We start from the raw sequence: 22,001 nt of genomic DNA on the forward strand, positions 1-22,001 counted from the left end.
AACGTATAATACATAATGGAAGTTACCGCGATTGTGGCACGCAAACCGTCGCGAGGGATGTACGGGGGGGAAGAAATTTCTTTACCGCCTAGCCTACCCCCCTTATCGATCCTCAACACATTGTTGAGGACTCTCAGCGGAGTGTGTTATTGCAGCACGCGACCATCTAATCCCGTAATGTCAATCTTGGCTTTTTAAATTTTTTTATCCTTCTTCTATTTGCAGGTGAGTGCCGTCTTCAAAATCTTTTTCAATTACCTCTGCGACTTTGGTAATTTTCCACAGTCATTGTCACGAGAAAAAAGATCTGGAAGTTACTATAAAATAATATTTCATCTTTTACCGACAGAAATATAATACGATACACTTTAAGAGAGTTATATTCGTCACGCATTAAGCAATTGATTGGTTTATAAAAGTTTCAGCGTTCTACTTTAATATTCTCTCTGTTACCCGTACCAATTCAATTATTCTCGTTAATGTTCACTCAAAAATAATTATCGTAAAAAAAAAAATAAAGCAAAGAATTTCTCGCTATGCAAAAAGTACATACTGTTAGCCCGGTACGCGAAATTAACAATTCATATTCTCGATCGTTAAAACTTGCACCGGAGAACTATCTTTGACGTCCTTATTTCGATACAACTCCTATCACGAATGAAGCTCGAAATAATTACATCGCATATTCATTTATGTGCTAATAAAGCGGTCTTATTACAACGCCATATTCGTTTATAATGAAATAGACTGTGTCGCGGGACCTATCGTGGGGGCAACAATGCGCCACAATTAAAAATACGCATTTACAGAGAAACGGTTCTCCCGTTGCTACACAATTTCATAAAGGTCATGCAAGAAAGAAGTGTACTTTAAATGAGACATTTTTTGCGTAATTTTTTTATACGTTACATAAAAATACTAAAACAATATCAAAGTCATAAAATAAATTAAGATATCAATTAACAATTGAACGCATTAAATTTCATGTAATAAGATAGACAATACAAGTAAACATAAAAATTTTTAAACTTAAAAACACTCTTCCCCTTTTAAATAATTGTTATCTTTATATGTGTAAATATGAAGTTTTTATCGCAGCAAAGAGTTAGATACAGCGAGTTTGGCTCATTAGCGTAATTGTAGTGACAACGATTGTAGCTTGACTTCTGAATAATATATGTTTGCGCTGGCAAATGGCGGACGCAAAATGGAACATTTTTTTAATTGCCAGATAGTCCAAATTAATGCTTTTTGTTGGAACCGGACCAGCTCGGTCCACGAGTAGCAATTATAATCGTCCTGTCGCAGGATGTGACAAACGGAGACGAAGGATACGAGAGAGAGAGAGAGAGAGAGAGAAAGAGAAAGCGGGAGGAAAGAGAAAGAGAGAAGAATAGGAATAATGCACAAAACTTTTTTTTTGGTCGTAGCCATTACAGAAGACAAATTAATAGCACCGAAGGTCGTATATAACGTCTGGTAGAAATATCCTTTCGCTCATTTTTTGTAATACATACTATACTCCCTTCATCCCTTTCACCCTTTCATCCCTTCACGGCTCTCTTCTTTCTAGTCTTATAGCTAAACATATATTTTTACTACATTTAGTCGGCTGACGTACTACCATATTTTACTACTTTTCGTGTCCGATCCCCCGGAATAATTTGAGTGCGGTTTTGCAGCATGACAAATGTTTCATTAACCGCTGTCATTTCTCATAATGTCATTTAATGATAACCGTAAGAACAATCGCGTATAAGAGTGAGATGTGTCCTCAAGCGTTTTTGCTATGTCTATACTTATTCCAACATGAAAAATGGAATCTGTCACAAAGATTACTAAGCTGTTGGCACGACATTTCTTATATTATAATACACTGAGTAGACCTGTATTCTTACTTTATTTATTTTCATAAACAATATCGCTCTGTTTTTAATACATTTATATTTATAACGTCTTTATTAGTAACAATAACATTTTGATATCTGCAATAACATAATTTTTTAATGTCAAAAAATAATATTTTGGTCTTTTGTATATTTATTAATAATACTCACAAAAATATCATTTGTAGAAAATTTCTATTTTTACAAATATAATCGTAATGTAGTAATGTTATATGTATATATCGCATTTAACGTATAATTTGTCTACGACGCAACCGAATAATTCCTCGTAACTTGCACTCTCTGGTATACGCCGGTACTAATTCTCCGTAAAACTATTAAACCCGACTAATTCCAGAGGGCAATTCCTGGTATGATACTCACAGAACAGCGGATCTTCGTGCCAAGTATCATTATTAATATACAACCTGAAAGCAACGACGATTAACATACCAGCACGTAACTGATATTAATATTACGGTACTCACCCCGCGAGTAACTTCAATATCTTCCCTAGAACACCGTCCTTCCGTCTCGCATATTGTAATGTCTGACAGATATTCTTTAGCAAGCAGGAACGACCATCAAAGCCATGACTAAAACATTTGCCGCGAAGTGAATTTAATAATTAAAGGTGAAATTATTCGAATGAAATTAGAGAACTAATTAAAATTAATAAATCAAAGTTAATATAATTAGAATTCTAAAATAAATGTGTCTCAATATTTCTCAACAATATTATCAAAAATTGTAATGATTAAATAGATTAAGCGATTAAGCCTCTAATAATTGTCGTAAACGTTTAATAAAAACGATTAAAAAATTATAATTAAATATACTATCAGAAATTACTATGGAATCGTATTTACTTCAGTGTCTTTAATTATCTTAATTATCCTTATTTTCCGAGGAAGATACATCAAACATCTGCACAACATAAATCAATTTCTTCATTTTCTTTTCATAAATCTTGAAAAGCTAAAAAACTTCGGTCGACGAAAACTGTGGCCAAAAATCTGCTAAAAGTGCCGACGACACATTGGTTATTCGACGTTGATGTTGGCGGCGGAAGCCGGTCATCCAGCCAGAAATCCATCCACACCAACATCCTGATTCCAAGAGTCCCAACTCTAACTAGACTAACCCCTGCCATCCTCTGCGTTTGCCTCACAACACTTTGCCACTATTTTCTCTGTTTCCTCGCGTTTCGTTGCTAATCCTACATTATGCAGCGGCTATTGCAGTATTTATTACCTTTCGTATACAAGCTCGGCGCATTCGTGGATATCGGAGATGGACCGGATGTTTCGAGGCCCACCGGTGGTCGGCAGTTCCCATGCCGCCTTAAAACCCGCCGCTTGCGCGAAGATCGTCGTATAAGGCAGCGAATTGATTTTGTAATTCAGCCGTAACTGAAAGATTATTATTTATTTATCATTCATTGAAGAATTAAGCTTTAAATAAACAAAAATTGCCAAACAAATCATTTCAGGAACATCGAACTGCAACTTAACCGAGAATAACTATTATTTTGGACGTTGTCAATGTGAAAAAAATAATCAAATGGGAAAAACTTATCTTTTTTTTATCATATTGCAAATTTTTATTTATTAAAAATTAAAAATGACAATAATCAGATATTGTTAGCAAGAACACTGTGATCCCAATTCATGTGATCTTTGTCGAATTAACAATTTGGTTGCCATTACTCTGCGTTCCAAATTAGTAAGTATAGTTCATTGCTCTCAATACATATTTGTAATGCTAAGAATACAAAACATATCCAAAATATATTTAGATTGTAATGCAATTTGATATATTCAACAATTTATGAATGAGATAAAATTCAAAATGAGGTAAAATAAAATGAGGTAAAATAAATAATCAAGTAATTCAAAATTACTTAATACATTAGTGGAACGTTGCTGATTCAGCTAGATATTGATTTTATTATTTCAATTATTCTCGATAACGTATGTGCGCGAGTAAAATAATTTCAGATAGATTTTACATTCCGCGTGTGCGAAGAACTCCTCCGAGAACAGAATCGAGAAGAGAGGCACGAAATCACGCGGGAAGTCGCGTGAAATTTTACCTGCAACTTTCTTGGAATTCGAAATCATAAGTTCATATCAAAGGATCGCGGGCGCGTATGAAATCGCCATAATCTCTACGAGGGAACTTTCTGAATTTCCATTCGATCAGCCATTCAATTCACAGAGGTAGGACGGAATCGCCCGGACAATTTTCGTCTTATCCGAATTACTGTTGTGAATTATTCCGTTATCTGCATGAAACGGGTTCGAGCGTTAGCGTAATTCTCTAATACCAATGTAAGAAATGTATTATTTTCCAACCTCTGCCGCGGGTATCTCCTCTCTGTAATTCAATCTTTATGTTTGCTCACAAATAACGAGACACTTATCATAAAATTGCGTCTCTGCGTCGTGACTTTACCGAAGTTATTCCCTTATTATCCGAGCAATACTGCAAGAACTTCCGCGCTACTCGTCAATCTTTCGTAAACAAAGTTCTCAGATAGCAATTTGTACGCATTCCTAAGAGGTTCTTCGGATAATATTTGAGAGATTATTAGAGATAGATAGATAGATAGATAGATAGATAGATAGAGAGAGAGAGAGAGAGAGAGAGAGAGAAAAATACGTAAGTTTTATCATAACATACATCATGCTGCGAGCTATGTTTTCTTCATCGTGTTTATTTCTTTTCTAAAAGGATAGAAAAAAATATTTATAATCAAGAATATACAAATATGAAAGATACAAAATGATAATAAGATAATGATAGGAAAAATTAAAGATAAAATTATTAAATCCTGCTTGCCAAGTAATCTATTATATATTTGATTATTTTTTTCTATAATCTGTGTATTTTATTATCTACATGTAAATATAAATTATAGAATCTTTATATAAATGTTATCGTATAATCTTTATGAATTGACAAATTTTGATCTTATATAAAGCTAAGAGTAGATAAAGATTAAAATTTTTCAACTATTATACATTTTCAATGGAAAAGATTTTTAAAATTTTTACTTTAAAAAAATTAAAAAAATTTTTTTAAGTAAAAAAATTAGTGTATTAGAAAAATTTAAGTCAGCTTTTAAAATTAAAAAAGATTAGTGTATTAGAAAAAGAATGTAATTAACAAATAAAACAGATTTAAGAATTATTTAATAGATAGATCTGTTTTTTAGCTCACTTCTTGCATTGTTCATCTTTTCTCTGTTTTTCTTTACATTAGAAAGAAAAATAAGAAAGATGAACGATGCAAGAAATAAAAAAAAAAACAAACTTATTATCTTGTTAATGACCATTCTGATATGCTTAGTGTCTCTTGCTAATTAATTTCAGAAAGAACCGCTATACGCGCTCATAATAACATTTCTCGATAATGATCGTGATTGATACAAGTACATATAAATACAGAATCTAAATCAAAAATAAAAGTAGTTTCAGAGTTTCTGTCACATCACATGGCTATTGCTATATCCGCGAGGCCAGAAATGATCATTTATGTAGCTTTTAAAAAGAAAACTACTATGGATGAGGATCTACTGACAAAAACACTCAAACTACGTGATATATTTTGCAAAATTTTACGACTTTATTAGTTATTCGTAATAAAATCCCAAAAGGTATATGAATAAATTTTTTGATCTTTATTTTTTAAAAATCTATTATCAAGTAAATATTTTCTCAAGTATTTCTTTTCTTTTCTCCACATTACACAGAAAGATCATAACTCTTCATTATATTAAAATTAAATCAACAGCACTTTCATATATCGTTAAAATTCTTTAATTTTTGCCTAAAATATTTTTTTTAAATAACTATTTTTTCAGAAATAATTCAATATGTCAAATAAATGGAACATTTTGCTTATCTCTCTTCTCCGAAAAATAAAGAGCAATATCCAAACGATTCACTTCATTCATTCACTTCATTCATTTTTTCTGCCTAAAATCAAATCAAACAGATGATAAACTGCGAGAATACAAATATAAATTTAAAATAGTAGCTTACGTAATATTTTTTTTAATATTTCAATCCAAAATAATGTATCTCGAAAACCAGAAGCCACGGCTAAGACATTATCTCTTTTATATATTTATAAATATATTCATAAATTTTATTATAATATTTACGCCACATAAAAGAATTATTCTTCATTGTTTTTATTCTTTTTCAAAAATATAGAAAAATTAATCTTATGCGATTATCTAACAGAGAGAAAGAGAGAGAGAGAAAGAGAGAGAAAGAGAGAGAGAGAGAGAGAGAGAGAGAGAGAGAGAGAGAGAGAGAGAGAGAGCAATGCTCATTTATTCTCTTGTTAGTGAATGATGCGTCTAAATTGCAGCCCTTGATTTCTGGTGTTTTTCTTTTTGCAAAAAACCAACATGGACAAAACGGTGAGACAGAAACGTGCCGGTTCCGCGGTGCCTATTAAACCGTGTGAATCGCCTGGATTGCTCTCGTGTAAATGCGACAGAGGGATAGTGTCGTCTGGATCTGGCAAGCCGTTTGTCAGTGTCCCGCCACCTCACCGCGTTGTAGCCACCCCTGTTTCTTAACGGCCGAAAATACGATAAGGCAATCGGATTTATGCGCAGCCCTCTAGACCGCCAAGACGAAATATGTATATGCACTGGACCGTTGTACATTGTATAATTTTCCGACTGCGTTATCTGCCGCATCCAAAACGCATTCAAGACGCTTGGTCGAAAAGGTCGAGGTAAAAAGCTCGACAGAATATAGCAGGCGCGATTTTGTACATTTCTTTGTTTGTCAGAATTCTCAAAGGTACATCTTGAACAGATTTGAAAGATAAAGTGTTATAACAAGAGTAATATAAATTTAAAATATGGATTTTAATCTTATGCTAAATCAATTCACACTTTGTTAATGTATTTATCATGACTTACAGATCAACTAAAAAGAATTATCGATACATTTTTGTAAAATTATTGATAATAAAAGCAATGTAATGTTCTTCTGTAAGAACATTTAATATTTAATATCTTATATTATTTTTTTAATCAATTTTATTTATTCACACAATTTTCTCATAATAATGTATAGTGTTTATTTTCAGTTCAATAATACTTTAAGGTCTTACCTTTTAAACACATCACAATAAAATATCGATTAAAATAATCCATTAAATATGTTTCTATGTACAGCTATGTAGATGGGATATAACGAGACGATTTATGTATATTGATTCTAAGCTCTGTTTCCCATGCTGTATATTGAATAATGTACATGGTAAACACGACGCATATCACTGATATTGTACTTCGTCATAGTGAGCCGCATCATTAAAAAGTTATAATTTTTCTGTACTAAGAATGCTGAAGTTTTAGGAACACATCTATTATTTATTTTTTTTTTTTTAGAAAAAAATATTATTATGACGTGTGATATTAGACATAGTCTAATATTATTTATAGGAACAAAAAAATGATTTTAATATAATCTGAACCATTAAATTAATGCAAATATAAATGTGTATAAATCATGAATCATTGCAAATTAAAATAAATTAAAAATTATCACAACCCAATTTTAATCTTTACAAATAATCGCTTTATAATTTAAGTGAAAAGAAAACCAATAAATTATGATTTTTAAAAAAGCAAGAGATTATTAAAGATTCATCTTTGGCTTGCATTAAAGAATTAAAAGGACTTAAAGATAATTCTTGATGTATTTTTTCATAATGTCATTTCTCTGATTTTAATTCATCAAACAAAATGCACCCGTCTCAACCTTGTTGCTTGCATAAAGACACAAATTTATTGACAATTAATAATTCCAATATAATTTTGTAATTTATACAATTTGCATAATACATAAATATAATACAATAATAATAATAATAAATACAATAATAATAATAAATTTAATTTAATTTAAATTAGCTTGAAATTAAATAAGCATCGAATTAAACTGGATTTAAATTGAGAATTGCCGTTTGTCTAATTGCACGAGAAGAATCTGTAGCTTATCTTTTAATTTACTTTAGCGATAATGTCGGGCATAAAGTTGTCGAGTTGCCAGATCCAGCTGCTCCGTAATAATAATGTCTCGTTTTCCTCGAATAACCAACAGCCATGACGCATCGGTCCAAACTCGAGACGTTCCGCGAGTGCACCAAAAATTGATGCGACTCCATGTGTTAAGGCATTTGTGGCACCTGGTGTACGTACTTACGTCGTGAAGCGTATAGCTTCATCCCGTATTAATGCCTCGTGCTACATCGTGTTTCAAAATATGCTCGCCATCCGCGGCTTCGTGCCTTTTAAAGCGAAAATACGGGCAACTCCGATCGGTTTACATTAGAGCCGGTCTCGTATGTATGGCGCATAAATTCACCCTCTCGCGTTGCAGCGGCGCGCCGGGGGAGGGTTGCATAAACAGTGCCGCCTATGCGCCGGCACGGGGGATGATACGGGGGATATCATCCAACAATGTTATCCATTGATTCTTATGGCTTTTTACGCCCGAACGGCGGATCCATTTGCCCATTTACCATTGACGTACGCGCACCCTTCTTTAATACGTCGAAATTGCTATGCTGTTTTTTTTTTTTCGACGAATGCATGGATTTTCACCTATTTTACGCCATGTTCTCTTTAGCCTGAGATAGGATTAATTCGTATTTTCGTTGATATTATTGAATATATGTACACACACACATATACACACACACACACACACACACACACACACACACACACACACACACACACACACACACACACATCATAATTCATTACTTTCCACAAAATGTAATAATCGATCTTGGTTAAAATTTATTCGCGTTACACTACCTGTCCACGCTTTCCAAACGCATTATGAATAATTTGAAATTACGATTTAATCAAGAATTATATTACAGCTGATTACGTAAAAGACCGTCATAAAATGAGATATGACTGGCGCGATCGCAGATTTCCTTTTTCCTTTTTAGCAATGTGTTTCGAGCACTGTTTCCGCTTTCGTATTAACGAGAAATAAATTTTGCGCCTATCTCAACTTTCAATACGAAGAACTCAATGGGGAATACGCAGCGGAGAGCACGTCGATACGGAAAGTTTTGAAAACTGTTGCTTATATCTGTACAGCTGTCAAAAATAAACCTATATTACGAGGTTCAACGCGCAACTTTAGTCTCAGAGGCATCATGCAGCAGGCAGTTTTCGGAAAGATAAGAGATATATCCGCGTTACGCGTTCGACGAAACTGGACGCGAAATCGTATAAATTACGGGAGCTGTTTTCATAACATGCCGTATCGCGAGCGCAGCTGTTCCGTGAGAAGTGAAAAACAAGCGCGGCGGCCTTTTTCACCATTTGAATATTGGAGTATCACGAAACGACCGGTTCGCGGCGGAGAGAACGGCTCCAAAATGGCAGAAAACCCGAAAATAGTCCGGGCGAATTACCGGACGAGCGCGGCGGGATCAGCGTGAAAAAAAAAAAAAATAATCCGCGAATTTCTCATTCGGGCGATGCATTCTCGCGTAATGAGAATGTGATTAATCGGGCACACGCATATCTGCCGTTCAGATTTCGCCACGCGTCAAGGATACAAAATATTTCCCGATGGCATTCCCCCCGTGATGAATTCGCGAGCGATATTCATGCGATATATTTTTTTACAGAGGTAATACTTTCGGTACAGCATCGGGATCGAAATCGCGCGCACGCGTTCCAAACGCGTAGAAGCATTCGCTCTACGCACGGCAGAATTTCAATTTAGCTTCGCAGAAGGCCAAAGCAGAACAATCGGAATGCTCTGTGAGAATATTGCGATCTTCGCTTCTCTATGCCGATCTGTGTGTGTATATATATATATATATATGTTTACCCTTTAATCCTTTACTGTTCTACCGAGTCTGTATTAGAACATTTATATGTTATTAAGCCGCGTAATTATACAAATGCTTGAACGGCCGTGATATATAAACTTTCGATCGATTATGTCATTTATGGTTGTCTTAATTTTCCACGTTATTTTTCATAATGTGATTTCATCGACTTTTTCTCAAGACCGATGACGTCCATTTTTGACGGCGTTTCGCTCATAATTTTGTGCGCTACCGTTTGCTCTGAAATCGCTGTAACGTGGAAAATTGCTAAATCGATCGTGCTCCCGTCCGTCAAAATTTGATGAATCGTCAATTTAACGTTTGTTAATTTTTTTTTTCATGCTGACCGTTTTACGAGGCAAACTACCTGCAACCAGTTTGCGTAGTTATAACATCAATGCTACGCCATCTCTTCACGACCGTTTCTATTTTAATGAATTCATGTTAAATCTTTCACACAATTATTCGACCATTTTAGCCAATTTATTCATCTTACAAATTGCAATTGTCATCTTTATTTTAAAGATGAATAGTCATTTATTTAATTTTTACATTAAAATTACATAAAAAAATAATTAAAATTTACTTTTTTTTCTTATAATCATCCGAGATTAAATTAACACTAACTTTTATTCATTTTTTAAACAAATAAATTGTAGTAATTGCAATTACATCTTTTGGCTAGTGATAACAAATATAATCGATTTTTACACATGTGTTATTTATATATGTTATTTATATATGAAACACATAAAAAATCTTAGTAAAAGAACAACGAAAATTATAACAATTCATTAAATAACTTTTTAAATAATTCTAATGATAAAAAATACTTATTTCAATAATTAACGAATAATAGTAGTGGGTTAATTTTCAAAAAAATTAATTTTTTCAACCTTAATTATAAGTTACATGATCACAATGTGTTTATTCGATTTCATTATTCCAAAATAAATAAATATTTGAATTTAACACATACAATTTAATAAGATCAATATAATAAAATAATAAAGCTAAACATTTTCATTAACACTTTTGGGATTCTACGCGTTATCAATGCATACGAAACGATAGAGATATCACATAACACTTACGAAAAAGGTGCTGCCTTTACGAAAAGCCAAAGCTCTGACCGGTCTTCCGGAGTGCGTGAATCTCGCTGTCACGAACAGAATAAGATAGACACTGTACCAAAATTGCGGGCGCATAATCGGCATTGTCAAGAAGAGGGAGGCGGGACCAGGGCCAAAGGGTTTCTCAGGAGAACAAAGTTATTGTGAAATCCGTTCCGAGTTCTGCGGAATGAGAGGGAGAGAGAGAGAGAGAGAGAGAGAGAGAGAGAGAGAGAGAGAGAGAGAGAGAGAGAGAGACGTGACAAGCTTTACGCCAGAATCCGTTGACGTTTAGTTCGAACAACCACTACGATCGTTCGTGCCAGCGATTGCAACGTGAACCGGGAACCTCTCTGCGGAGGTTTCCCCTTCCTCCCCCTTCCCTCGACCTCCGCGCTCGCTCTCGCTCGGCTGTTTCGTTGCCAATTATGAGGTGCGCGGTTAGCGTTAATTCCGCGAGATACAGCGGTCGCTTAATTTCGACCGAGTGTAACTGCGAAAGTTATTTCCGCCCGAAGCTCCGGCGAGTGCGCTTACGCTTTTACGCGTCCCAAAAGCACCGATCAATTACCGGTATCTCTGTGAATAATGTATTCGATTGCTCGTTGCGCAATGTTGCGCTTCTCGAGAACAAATTATTCGGGATCACATTTTAATTTTCTTTTTTGAGATCTCTGAAATGTTCAGTGCGATTAGAAGTAATAGCAATTATAAGTCCCGCAGTAATGTTGATTACTGCAGGATATTTGACCTTAGATATCCGATTACTTGACTCGATAAAGAGAAGTCGTGCATCTAAATTCAATCGGATACATGTATTTATTTGTTGCATATTTGTTTTAATATAACGATTGCAAAGAAATCAGTCGTTGTCGAGTTGCAAAGAAGATATCATCCAGATATCCAACCTAGGCCTTCTGCTTATACATAATATAAAATTTTCTTTTTTTGAAGATAAAATTCTTTTTTTTAAATATAGAATTTTATTTATTACTTATTTAATTCAATGCATTGTTAAGAATTATTATATTTATCTTTTACCGTTAAAATAATTGCATCGAAAATTTGGAAACCAAATGCGCAATCAATTCAATATAGTTATCTTTATAAATTTAATGAAAATCGCACTTTCTGCCTTGAATCGGTCCCATCTTGATTATCCTCTTTATCAACTTCCGTTTTGTGCCAATTAGTAGAAAAGCGGTTAATGTTAAATCTGTGAAACAGTGTTTAATTTAATTGAAGCGTAACGCGACAATTATCTACGCGTGAATTCCGACTATAAATCGATTATTCAAATCCCTTTCTTTCGTTTATACGAAAGTTTGATTCCATTCGATACTTCAATTGTTTACAAATAAAGTAAAATTTAATAATTAATTATTAAGGCATTTTTTTACATGTACCATATTAATTAAAACATATTTTAAAATTGATTATTTGAAAATTAATTTTGTAGTAAGTTAACAAATAAAATAAAAAAACTATTTATACATCCTTGAAAAATTCTATTAAGCAATTTGTTCCTCTTTATCACAAATATAGAAATAGAATCTTCTTGCTTTTAGATATAATATTGGTTATACACACACAATTTTATTACAACTTGAATATGCATACTAAATTCTGTTCTCTTCATTTTATTAGAAACTTACTTATACTTTATCTTTCTAAAACTTAAGTAAAAGTATATAGTATATACAGTTTAAAACGACTCAAAATCGTTTTTTTTTTTTAAAGAAAGTAGATTTCTTCTACATATTTTAAACTAGTTAAAATAATTGTTAATTCTCCTGTAAAATTAAACGTTTTTTATTTTTATGTACATATTTACAATATCATAAACTACGTAGAGCTGTTAACATCTTAAGATATTACTTAAGACGGTTTTTAAATACGAGTAGATCATGAATACCGCCTTAGATATTTTCCTTCTCCTTATCTGGATAGATTGCTCTTAGGTTGAAAAACGCAAAACATAAAACTGACAATACTTCTCTGAGCGGTATCAGACTATCTAAAAACTTACTTTATTGCTCCGATTTTATGTATTGACATAAAATCTAAACTGAACATGGTGATTATCGAAAAAATATTACAGCGACTCTTTGACTTTTATTTTTAAACGAGTTAGATTTCCGAAATTATTTGAATATTTTCAATAATGCAAAAATGAAATGAGATTTAAAAATATGGATGTATGGATATGTAATTTCAAAGTACGCATAATAAAGAATTAAATAATAACTGAAAATAAATTATTTACAAATTTTCTTAACGACATTAGATCTCTCAAAAATAAATTTCGCATAATTATAATCATCAATTTTAAATAATAATTCATATTTTATAAAGTATTTTCCTAAACAACATGTCTTAAAAATATCTTTGAACATTAATACGTCAAAAGCGCCATATAAGTGGCTTTCCATAAAATATTTTTGATTTAAAAGACATTTTTTTAAACAATTTTAAAATAGCGTTTGCTGCATTATTTCATACGTATGAAGGCTTTCTTCAGATTAACTTTTTCAAAAGAGAGAGACTGTGAATTATACATATATATTACAATTCTTAATGATACATTATTTCTGAAATTTGATCTAGAATTCCTTGGCCAAAAGGACACGAATTATATATCCTTGAACAATCATGATTTCCTTGTCCAAATTGTAATGCCTGTATATACTCGGAGTCCAAAGATGAATCGTTTCTTTGTTGAGGACTAGAACATATAAACATCATATCTCTGATTATTCTCAAGAATTATAATAATATTTTAATCTACAATTTAAACTTAGACGTTCTTACGTAAGCAAAAGGTGCAATAATTCTTCTACGAGTCCTTCATTCTCTAGAGACATCGTTGCTGCTTCACATATGTCCTTTTTCATGCACTCTTTTCCGTTTACTCCCCTTCTACGAATTAAAGAAAGAAAAAATAATTATATACATATGCAGTTGCAATAATATTATTTAATTATTATAATTTAATAAATAAATAAACTATAACTTTATCTGCTATTATTTACATGTGTAACTCTTGATATAATACTGATTAGAATTTACAAATATACGAATTGTTAAAGAGGTGCCTCATAATTAATAATACCTCCTTTTACATTCAATATAAAATATAAATTAATACATTTTTAATTATATATTATATCGAAAAATTAAATTCGTCATCTTACTCACTTTGCTATTTTAGCCCCCTTTCATTTAATTAATAATTTTGCCTGGTCTTCGTTTGCCAAAGAAATATCTGTATTAAATCTTTAAACATTCCACTAAAATATCGTCTGCAACTTGGGACGCGTAAATCGGCATGTAAACAACGTGGTAAATTTTTATGCTGCCATATCGTTCGATATCATTCTCATGTGCACGAATGTCTGACGGAGAAATAATCCTTACCTATCGAACTCCTCCTCCAGAAGCCGATAGACAGTCATTCTTTCGTCCCAGCTAACGCTTTCACGTCGCCGTCGCGACGATGACGCGTTTTCGAAAAACTCCGTGAAGAATGTCGCGTTCTGCGGTAGAAGATATTGGAACTGAAAGTTCTGCCCGTAAACCAAAATTCTGCCTGAGAGCTGTACGGGCACTGCAAATCCCACGACGAGCTTATCACAGATATAATATATCACATGAATGTGATGATATTAACTACTTATAAATATTTTTAATACACACATATTTATTCCTTTGAAGGTTCTTTAGTGTACAAGGAGTATTACATATAGAAATAAAATACTTTTTTTTATTAAAAAAAAAAACATAAATATTTTTTAAAATACTTGTTTTTATAAAAAAAAAAAAACATAAATAATGTTCATAAATAAAAATTATAATAAAATCAAAGAAACGATGTAGGATACGGAACAACTTTCTGGAAAATTTCTTGAAATAGCGTTGCAAAATTTTAATCAAGATGACAGCGAAACAAAAGAGACGTGTCTGCACATTTCTAGAAGGACTTCCAGAAAGAAGAAAAGATCCAGCGGTCGCGCTTTAAATCATGATATTCTCTCTCTTTCTCTTTCGTGCAGGAAACACGAAAGAGAAATTTTTTATCCTCGAAAATAAAGGATTTATCTCTTTCCCGATCGAGATAAAAGCGTAGCTTTCTATTTCGATCGGAGAATAAAAGGTACATGCCGCGAGCGGATATATCGCGAGGGGCAGTTTACTCGCTCATCCGGCAAAGTATAGACCGAAGATGCGGGGAACGAAAAACGGATGGGAATTAATTTTGTGATTTTCTCGAGTCAGCATGGAGCGCGAATGGCTGGGTGGAAAGGGACGGAAGGGATCCCGTTTCCGCCACAACTCGAAGGACCTGCGCCGAGTAACGTCATCGCTGATGCCATCTCGCAATAGACACATAAAAATTCATATGCTAATATCAATCCCTCCCTTCTCCCCCCCTCGCATAAAGAAGGGGGCTGATGGGAGCGCGAACGAGCGGGACTCGCCAATCCATTTTAGAGATTACGCGACGTCGTAAATCACCCGCGAAATGGAAGAAGAAACTCGCGTCTGATCTGAGCACGGTGCCTGCGGCACGGGCAAAGATACGGTACCAATAACGATAATATCGGCGTCTACTGAATGTGAAGATGTGCGCAGCCGGCGGTCCGGCCGCAGCGCGCGATAATCGAGAAGAGATTGATGAACGAGACGCGGGAGAAACGCGGAGGAGGAGGAGGGAAGGGCGCGCATCATCGGCGCAAAGGAAGGGCGGCAAAGCTCCGAAACTCGCGAGACATCGAGAAACGGATAGACAAGAGAGAAGCGAAACTTGATGTACTAAGACGCGCGGAGTATTGAGAAAAGGCTTTCGTTTGCGTTTTACGGAAACACGTTTCCCCGACTGCGGCACTTTGATTGCGGCTTCCTCCTAGAAATAGGATCTCTATCCTTATCCGCTATTTTCATAACCTGCAGATGACGGAGGAGCCACTTACATCTCCCTGGCCACTCGCCAAACCTGTCCTTTCTCCCGCATTAGTTTTTACGACTTGCGTGACGCTTCTACTTTGCTTAGGTGCCTCGTATTCTTTATCGCAAGAACGAACCGACGTCGCCAAGACGCCTTGCCAGTTTATTTACATTATCTCTTTATGTTCCCGTTTCTTGAGAAACGTTACGAAAATACGACTGATACATATGAATAATTTAGCAATACTAACTGAAATATGTGTGTATACGTTATACTCGGAAATTTGTATTTCAGATAGGATTGACTTTAGTCAATTGATTTTAAACTGGATTGGATAAAGTGTACACTGTATCTAAATTCTGTTCGAATAGAGGCAGTCAAAAATTTTTGTTAATTCTGATACTCAGATCAGTAATAAATTAAAATTAATAATTAATTATAATAATCAAATCAATATTACACGGTTATCATAATTATTGTACAATCACTGTATGTTACGTAATAAAATTATTATGTACTCGTAAAATTACTATGTACAATTTTCATTTAGGTACATCGCACAGATACAATGAGCTCGTTTACTTTTTCCATTTCTTCACAGTTTACTCGACGAGGCGAAAGAAGCGTTTCACATGTAAATAGAAAAAAAAACTTTGAGCAGATCTTTCTGGCGTAAGATAAAAATATTCCAAATGCAAAGGATACATTTTAAAATTAACTTTAAAAGGGTAGTCGTTAAAATATACATAGTAGAGTCTAGTTACGACAAAAGCGAACATTTTATGTAGAAAAGATGTAAAAATCTTATGTCACTTTTTTTCGAAACATAAAGAGATAAAAAAATAAAAATTTCTAGATTCGAGCATCGTCTTCGAGTTAAACGGCGATGATATTATTGGTCTCTATTTGAATTAACACCGAATTTTGCATCCAACTCGTATGAATTTTATCTTTCCCTCTATCAATTCCTTGCATGACGTTCTTCTCGTTGCACCTATCTTGCTCTTCGTCGAATCGATTCGTTGTAAATCGCGCAACATTTCCGTTATGCAGCAAACCGGATGCATCTGACGGAATCTGAATTCGACGAGGTCCCACGGGGAGTGGACCGGTTGGCCCCGACTTGTACGAATCAAGACGAGAGATCGATATCTTATTCTAAATATCCGCCCTCCGAAAGGCGCGCTACGCTCTCGCCTCTTCGTCTTGTTTTCTCCTCTATCGCATTTTCGGAACGTATTTACATTAGGAATCCCGAAGGGCTTTCCCGCGCGATCGTTTCGCCGGCTTTGTAATTCTGCACTCGGGAATTTATCTCTGTTACGGATATTGCACATTTGTTAAAATGTGGCGGCGCTACCGATCTCCGGAAGAAACTCACGCGAGCGTCTTCCCACGTTGAATTGGGCGTTGAATACGCGGCCAGGAGAAAAGCCAGGCTCCGGCGGGGCTTTTCTCCGTGGTATTTAACATTGTATAATCTGATATCATTGTAGCAAGTACGTATAATAACGGGGACATTCGCGAAATATATTCAAGCCGCACTTTATTAACCATGCGCATTTTGCGCAAGGGGATATTACCGCGCGAAGCAATACTCCGGAGAGAAAGAGCTTTGTCTTTGCCTCCTCCGCTCGTCTCCCCCCCTCTCCCCCCCCCCCCGTCGCGAGTTACAATCAAACGTCGACATAATTTCCTCCGCGAGTTTGCACGTGCGGTGACCTGAACGCGCTCAATTCGCTTTCCCCTTTGGCCGCCAGCAAGCCTTTTAAAAGGCAAACATTCAAATATTTACAATTGCCGCACTGTTTCTTGGATCAAAAGGTCTTCTCAATTTTCCAGGGAGGACCCCGACAATTGACTATCTTCGTATTATATAAAGCGTATGATCGAGACGTTGATTTGCTTCGCTTGTTTGTTCATATGTCAACTCTTTCGTTGATTGGATATAACAAATTTGCTGCTCATGCACTTGCAACATTTTTCAATTCCGTTGTTTTCGCAAAATAATAAAGAAAGCGATGCTTATACTGCCTTTCTTCTAAAGCGATTTTTTTTTAAATTATTCTTAGTATTTCTCGAAATTTTTCTTCAATGTTGAAAGCGATATAATATAATATTTAATGTCACTGATCAATGTTTTACCAAAATATGATTATTAATTCTTCTAACTTAACTACTGGTACATATTTGCTTTGATTTTTTTATTTTATATATTACTATGATAAAAATATACAAGAGAGATGAGATAAATGAGTTTTGAAGAAACGTTATTAAAATAACAAATATGTAAATATATAAATATAGCAATTGATAATAAAAGTTCATTAATAATAAGTAAATTAAAATGTTTACAAATACTAAAATTTTTAAATTTAAAGTTACTAAATGTTTAATTAACTAAAACGTTTTTAATACAAATATAAAATCATATCAAGATATACACAGCGCTAATTATTTATTACTTATATATTTCTCTACATCTTAAATAAACATCTTAAATAAATGTCTTAATCACAAATAATCAATTTTTGCTATTTGCAAATGCTGTTTATAAAATTTGTGAGCATTATACTTCTTAAAAACATTATTTATCTAGGTAAGTAGCAATCATTCTCAATTCTATCATCTATAATTACATAGTAAAACTTGAAATGGGAAAGTAAAGGGGAAGAACTGACATTCTCTCATCTCCGGTTACTCTTCCAGACAATTTTAAAACCTCTTATTTGCACGCCGATCAGATACTCTATCGAGTTTTCGTTTAATTTACTCTAAGTTTTCGTTCTTTTGAAGAAAAAGAGAGAAAGAGATAGTACGAATATCAAGAGAGAATATCTCATAGAGGCAGCGAAAACGAAGACAAACAACCTGTGACATCGAATCGTCTCATCCAATTGCGAAAACTGCATAGCAGGAGTTTTCCGATTTAATTAGAGGATTTAAGAGCGTACCGCAAATAAAACTGCAATTAATTATCAATCGCATCCTGTACCGTGCACCGGCACGTTCTCGCTATTTAAATTTGCTCACCTACTTTTCGTACTATTAAAGCCATTAAGTGTTGTTACCAATGGCACTGTACCAATGAAACTGTACTTAAAGAAAATTTAAATTTTATCTCTGAAATAATTTCGCCGTTAATGAAGATGATAATTGGAATAAATTTATAGAAAATATCAAGGAATTGTATATAAATGCCATTTTTATTTAATATATTAACGAGAAAGCTCAGAGCTGATCTGAGAAGAAAAAATTGTTACGAAAAAATTAATAATGATCTTATTTGTTAATTTTTTTCTTTCTCTCTCTCTCTCTCTCTCTCTCTCTCTCTCCTCTCAGTTTCTTCAAACTTTTTATTATTTATAAAAATAAAACATGTATTAATAGAAAAATTTATTATCTCAAACAATTTGTTAATATAAAAACAATTAGATGTTTCAAACATTCTTTTTCTAACTTTATAAATAAATTATAAACGGTAACTTTTAGTACGTGCGTTTTAATTAAATTAATTAGGCATGCAGCGTTATGTTTGAGATATTATAAAAATTGTAAATTTCTTTTTCATTTGTACTTAATGGTTGATACTAAAACAACGAGATAACGCTGTACTTTTATATAACATAAAATTAATTGCGTGTTGAAGCTGAAGTTCTACTATGCAAATTTCTTTGAACATCAAGAAGCAAAAACTTTATTTTAGTAGTACCCAGACTGCAGGGTGATTACAGAAATCTACTGCACCCAGGGATGAGAATATCATTGGTTCGTCAGACGGAAGATATTTGCTGGTAGAATCCGCTCCTTCGCGAAGAAGATTCACTATCATTTGGCGAAGCAAAGTATTACGTCGTGAGAATCATAATTAGTTAGCGTCTTCTTGAGAAAAATATTCAGTAAAATTTTCAAATACGCGCGTAGCGAGAAGCACTTCAAAAATTAGTTTACGAGCTAATCAAGATTCTTGGCTATCATGCAAAGAATCTCGTTTTAGATGCTCAAATGATAAAATCAAAATCAATAAAGCAATATTACACAGCGTATACTGAATAAAATCGATTTCTACAAATAAAAAGTCCTTAAAAATACCTTGAATGTTCCTCCATATGGATAGACGATTGGTGGTGGGTACAACATCTGCCTTCTCGATCTAGACGCGGAACTCACGCTTCTCCAAGAATATAATACGAGAAAGCTGAGCAGGAACACCTTCCTCGCCATTGCAAACTAATAAAATTAACGGGAGAAATACATGATACAATATCACATTTATTTCTACAAATTTTTATGTGCATTTCAGACTCTTTATTTTGACCTGATGCAATGAATTACATGGATACTACATCTATCCACGTTTTTAGTGTCATTTCCTTTATTTTGATTCCAGTTTCCACAGTACGTATACATTCGAGAAAAACACAGTTTAAGTAAGAGAAACAGGGACAGTTTTGTATTCCGGATAGTTTTCAATAACAGCTTTTTTAGCGGTTTTAGGTCAACAACTGCCACGTTCCCGTCAAAAAGCTGTACTGTCTCTGCTCAGAGTTTCACATTCGTCATTTATTGCATTGTTTTTGTCCAAAAACTGGCCGTCCGTTTTATTACGTAAAACACGCAAAACATTATTATTCAGAATTATCTCGTATTCTAAAATGCACCTTCTTTATCTTTTACCTCTTTGAGACGCGTAGCGATTCATTAAAAGTCCATGTCGCATATTTCATGCGCCTACAAACAGCAAAATAATATTACTTTACAGCGGGAAAATGTGACAAAAAACAACGATGAATTTTATTATTATTATGCAAAGCATTTTGCTGCATTTTTATTTAGACTTTTGCGACCATATTTTTCAATGTTTTTGCCATTAATTACAGAATGATAATTAAAATAGAAACTGTCTTTTTTTTATATATCTTTTTATATATCTGAACTTATTTTTAATTATCGTGTAATTAAAGAATATATTGCATTGATTACAGAAGAATATAAGTGAAATGTATTTATATAAATTACAAAAACCCCATTATAATAACCCATTATAATAATTAACAGTTGTATTATTTATTTCATTCCACGCTTTCATTCCAATCTTTGATATTTAAAAGTAAATTTATAAAATATGAAATGTAAATTGTTACTCAGTTTAATTTTGTCAGTAGATAAATCGATTACGGATTTTGCGAAATTATCCGGAAGAGAAACTTTGATCGCTGAAGCCAGTAAATACAATTAAAAGAGAACCGTCTTGTAATAACTTTTATATTTCACGACCGCCGTAATGTCACGCTCACCCCTCTATCGATCCCTCTGGATTCCATGGGGAATAAGAAGCGGGCCACATAATGGGGGCACAAATATACCGAGTAATCCCGAGCCGAAAGCAAGCGCGCGATTCTTGAACTCGCGTCGTATTCTGCTGGATAAAATGTACGCTGCCACTGTCAGGATAAATGTATTCGTATTCAGGTATACCCCGCGGGTGGCCGGCATTAAATATAGCTACTTTTATCAAGGGTGCAATTTATGGCGGCCTTTATGGGCCCCGGCCTGTATAAGTATCGCGTTGCCTTTGCACTTCGCGCCGCGGCGAGCATCCGCCAAAAATGGAGCTTCTCGCGGTAAATAACTCTAATACCTGACACCCGGAAAGGTTTTCGGGTATCGCCCGAAGGGAGATCTCCGTCGTCGCGGATTCGTCGTCTCGGCGTTTTCCTTTTGAACCCGTCGTCTCGCGCCGAGCAACGCGCCACACCGCATCAAAACGTTGCTTACGTTTATTTGCACGCGAATACGTAAATTCAAATCGCACACGGCGTCTTGCGCAAAGGGCGAATCTTCTTACTTATTCCTTAAGAGAATTTACCGGGAAAATAACTCGTAATCTCACATTTTCAATACTTTAGAACGTACGCGGATTCTGTTCCGGTTTTAATAAATGTTTGCGAATTTCATGCAAATGCAAATTTTTTTACAATTTGCAATTTGACGAAACGCACTGCAGTTAATCGACACTCACTAAAATGGGGTGAGAAGACCGGGGGGGTAGATTTAGTTAATATTAATCTTGAGAACAAGATATGATGATCTCAGGGTTATAATTATATTCGTAATGAATTTGTAGCGACACGCGTTTCATTTAGTGTAAGCGTACCT

General features: G+C 34.1%; 3 protein-coding genes across 4 annotated transcripts in view; 1 reads left to right on the forward strand and 2 right to left on the reverse strand.

Moving 5' to 3' along the window:
- nAChRalpha1 (nicotinic acetylcholine receptor alpha1) overlaps positions 1–22,001 on the forward strand; it is a 220,865-nt gene that overhangs the window by 198,515 nt on the left and 349 nt on the right. The gene's annotated exons all lie outside the window — the stretch shown is intronic.
- Positions 1,882–12,516, reverse strand: LOC105429829 (uncharacterized). 2 transcript variants are annotated; one of them, XR_016138291.1, is made up of 5 exons: positions 10,880–12,516; positions 3,141–3,298; positions 2,375–2,482; positions 2,058–2,314; positions 1,882–1,985 (listed from the first exon to the last, which is right to left on the reverse strand). XR_016138291.1 is itself a non-coding variant. In XM_089072414.1 (4 exons), exons 1-4 carry the CDS (start codon positions 11,000–11,002, stop codon positions 2,206–2,208), a joined length of 498 nt encoding a protein of 165 aa, XP_088928540.1. In that variant the 5' UTR covers positions 11,003–12,516; the 3' UTR covers positions 1,882–2,205. The 2 variants fall into 2 exon arrangements, 1 of the variants encoding a protein (XP_088928540.1); XM_089072414.1 differs by having other exon boundaries at positions 1,882–2,314.
- LOC105429828 (uncharacterized) lies at positions 12,704–20,789 on the reverse strand. The gene is made up of 4 exons (XM_025218974.2): positions 19,935–20,789; positions 14,315–14,523; positions 13,709–13,816; positions 12,704–13,622 (listed from the first exon to the last, which is right to left on the reverse strand). Exons 1-4 carry the CDS (start codon positions 20,064–20,066, stop codon positions 13,472–13,474), a joined length of 600 nt encoding a protein of 199 aa, XP_025074759.2. The 5' UTR covers positions 20,067–20,789; the 3' UTR covers positions 12,704–13,471.

The sequence above is a fragment of the Pogonomyrmex barbatus genome, unplaced genomic scaffold (genome assembly GCF_055798465.1).
Source record: "Pogonomyrmex barbatus isolate J1 unplaced genomic scaffold, ASM5579846v1 scaffold13, whole genome shotgun sequence".
In the NCBI taxonomy this organism is placed as follows: domain Eukaryota; kingdom Metazoa; phylum Arthropoda; class Insecta; order Hymenoptera; family Formicidae; genus Pogonomyrmex; species Pogonomyrmex barbatus.

Bases quoted from the DNA above. Each gene is read 5' to 3' on its own strand.
- LOC105429828 (XM_025218974.2), bottom strand. From the start codon at position 20,066: ATGGCGAGGAAGGTGTTCCTGCTCAGCTTTCTCGTATTATATTCTTGG. The intron at 14,524-19,934 runs GTATTTTTAAGG...ATCTGTGATAAG, and splicing joins CATATGGAGGAACATTCAAG to CTCGTCGTGGGATTTGCAGT. The intron at 13,817-14,314 runs GTAAGGATTATT...TTTAATTCGTAG, and splicing joins CTGGAGGAGGAGTTCGATAG to AAGGGGAGTAAACGGAAAAG.
- LOC105429829 (XM_089072414.1), bottom strand. From the start codon at position 11,002: ATGCCGATTATGCGCCCGCAATTTTGGTACAGTGTCTATCTTATTCTG. The intron at 2,483-3,140 runs GTAATAAATACT...CAAATGTTTTAG, and splicing joins GCCGAGCTTGTATACGAAAG to TCATGGCTTTGATGGTCGTT. The intron at 2,315-2,374 runs GTGAGTACCGTA...CGTTGCTTTCAG, and splicing joins ATATTGAAGTTACTCGCGGG to GTTGTATATTAATAATGATA.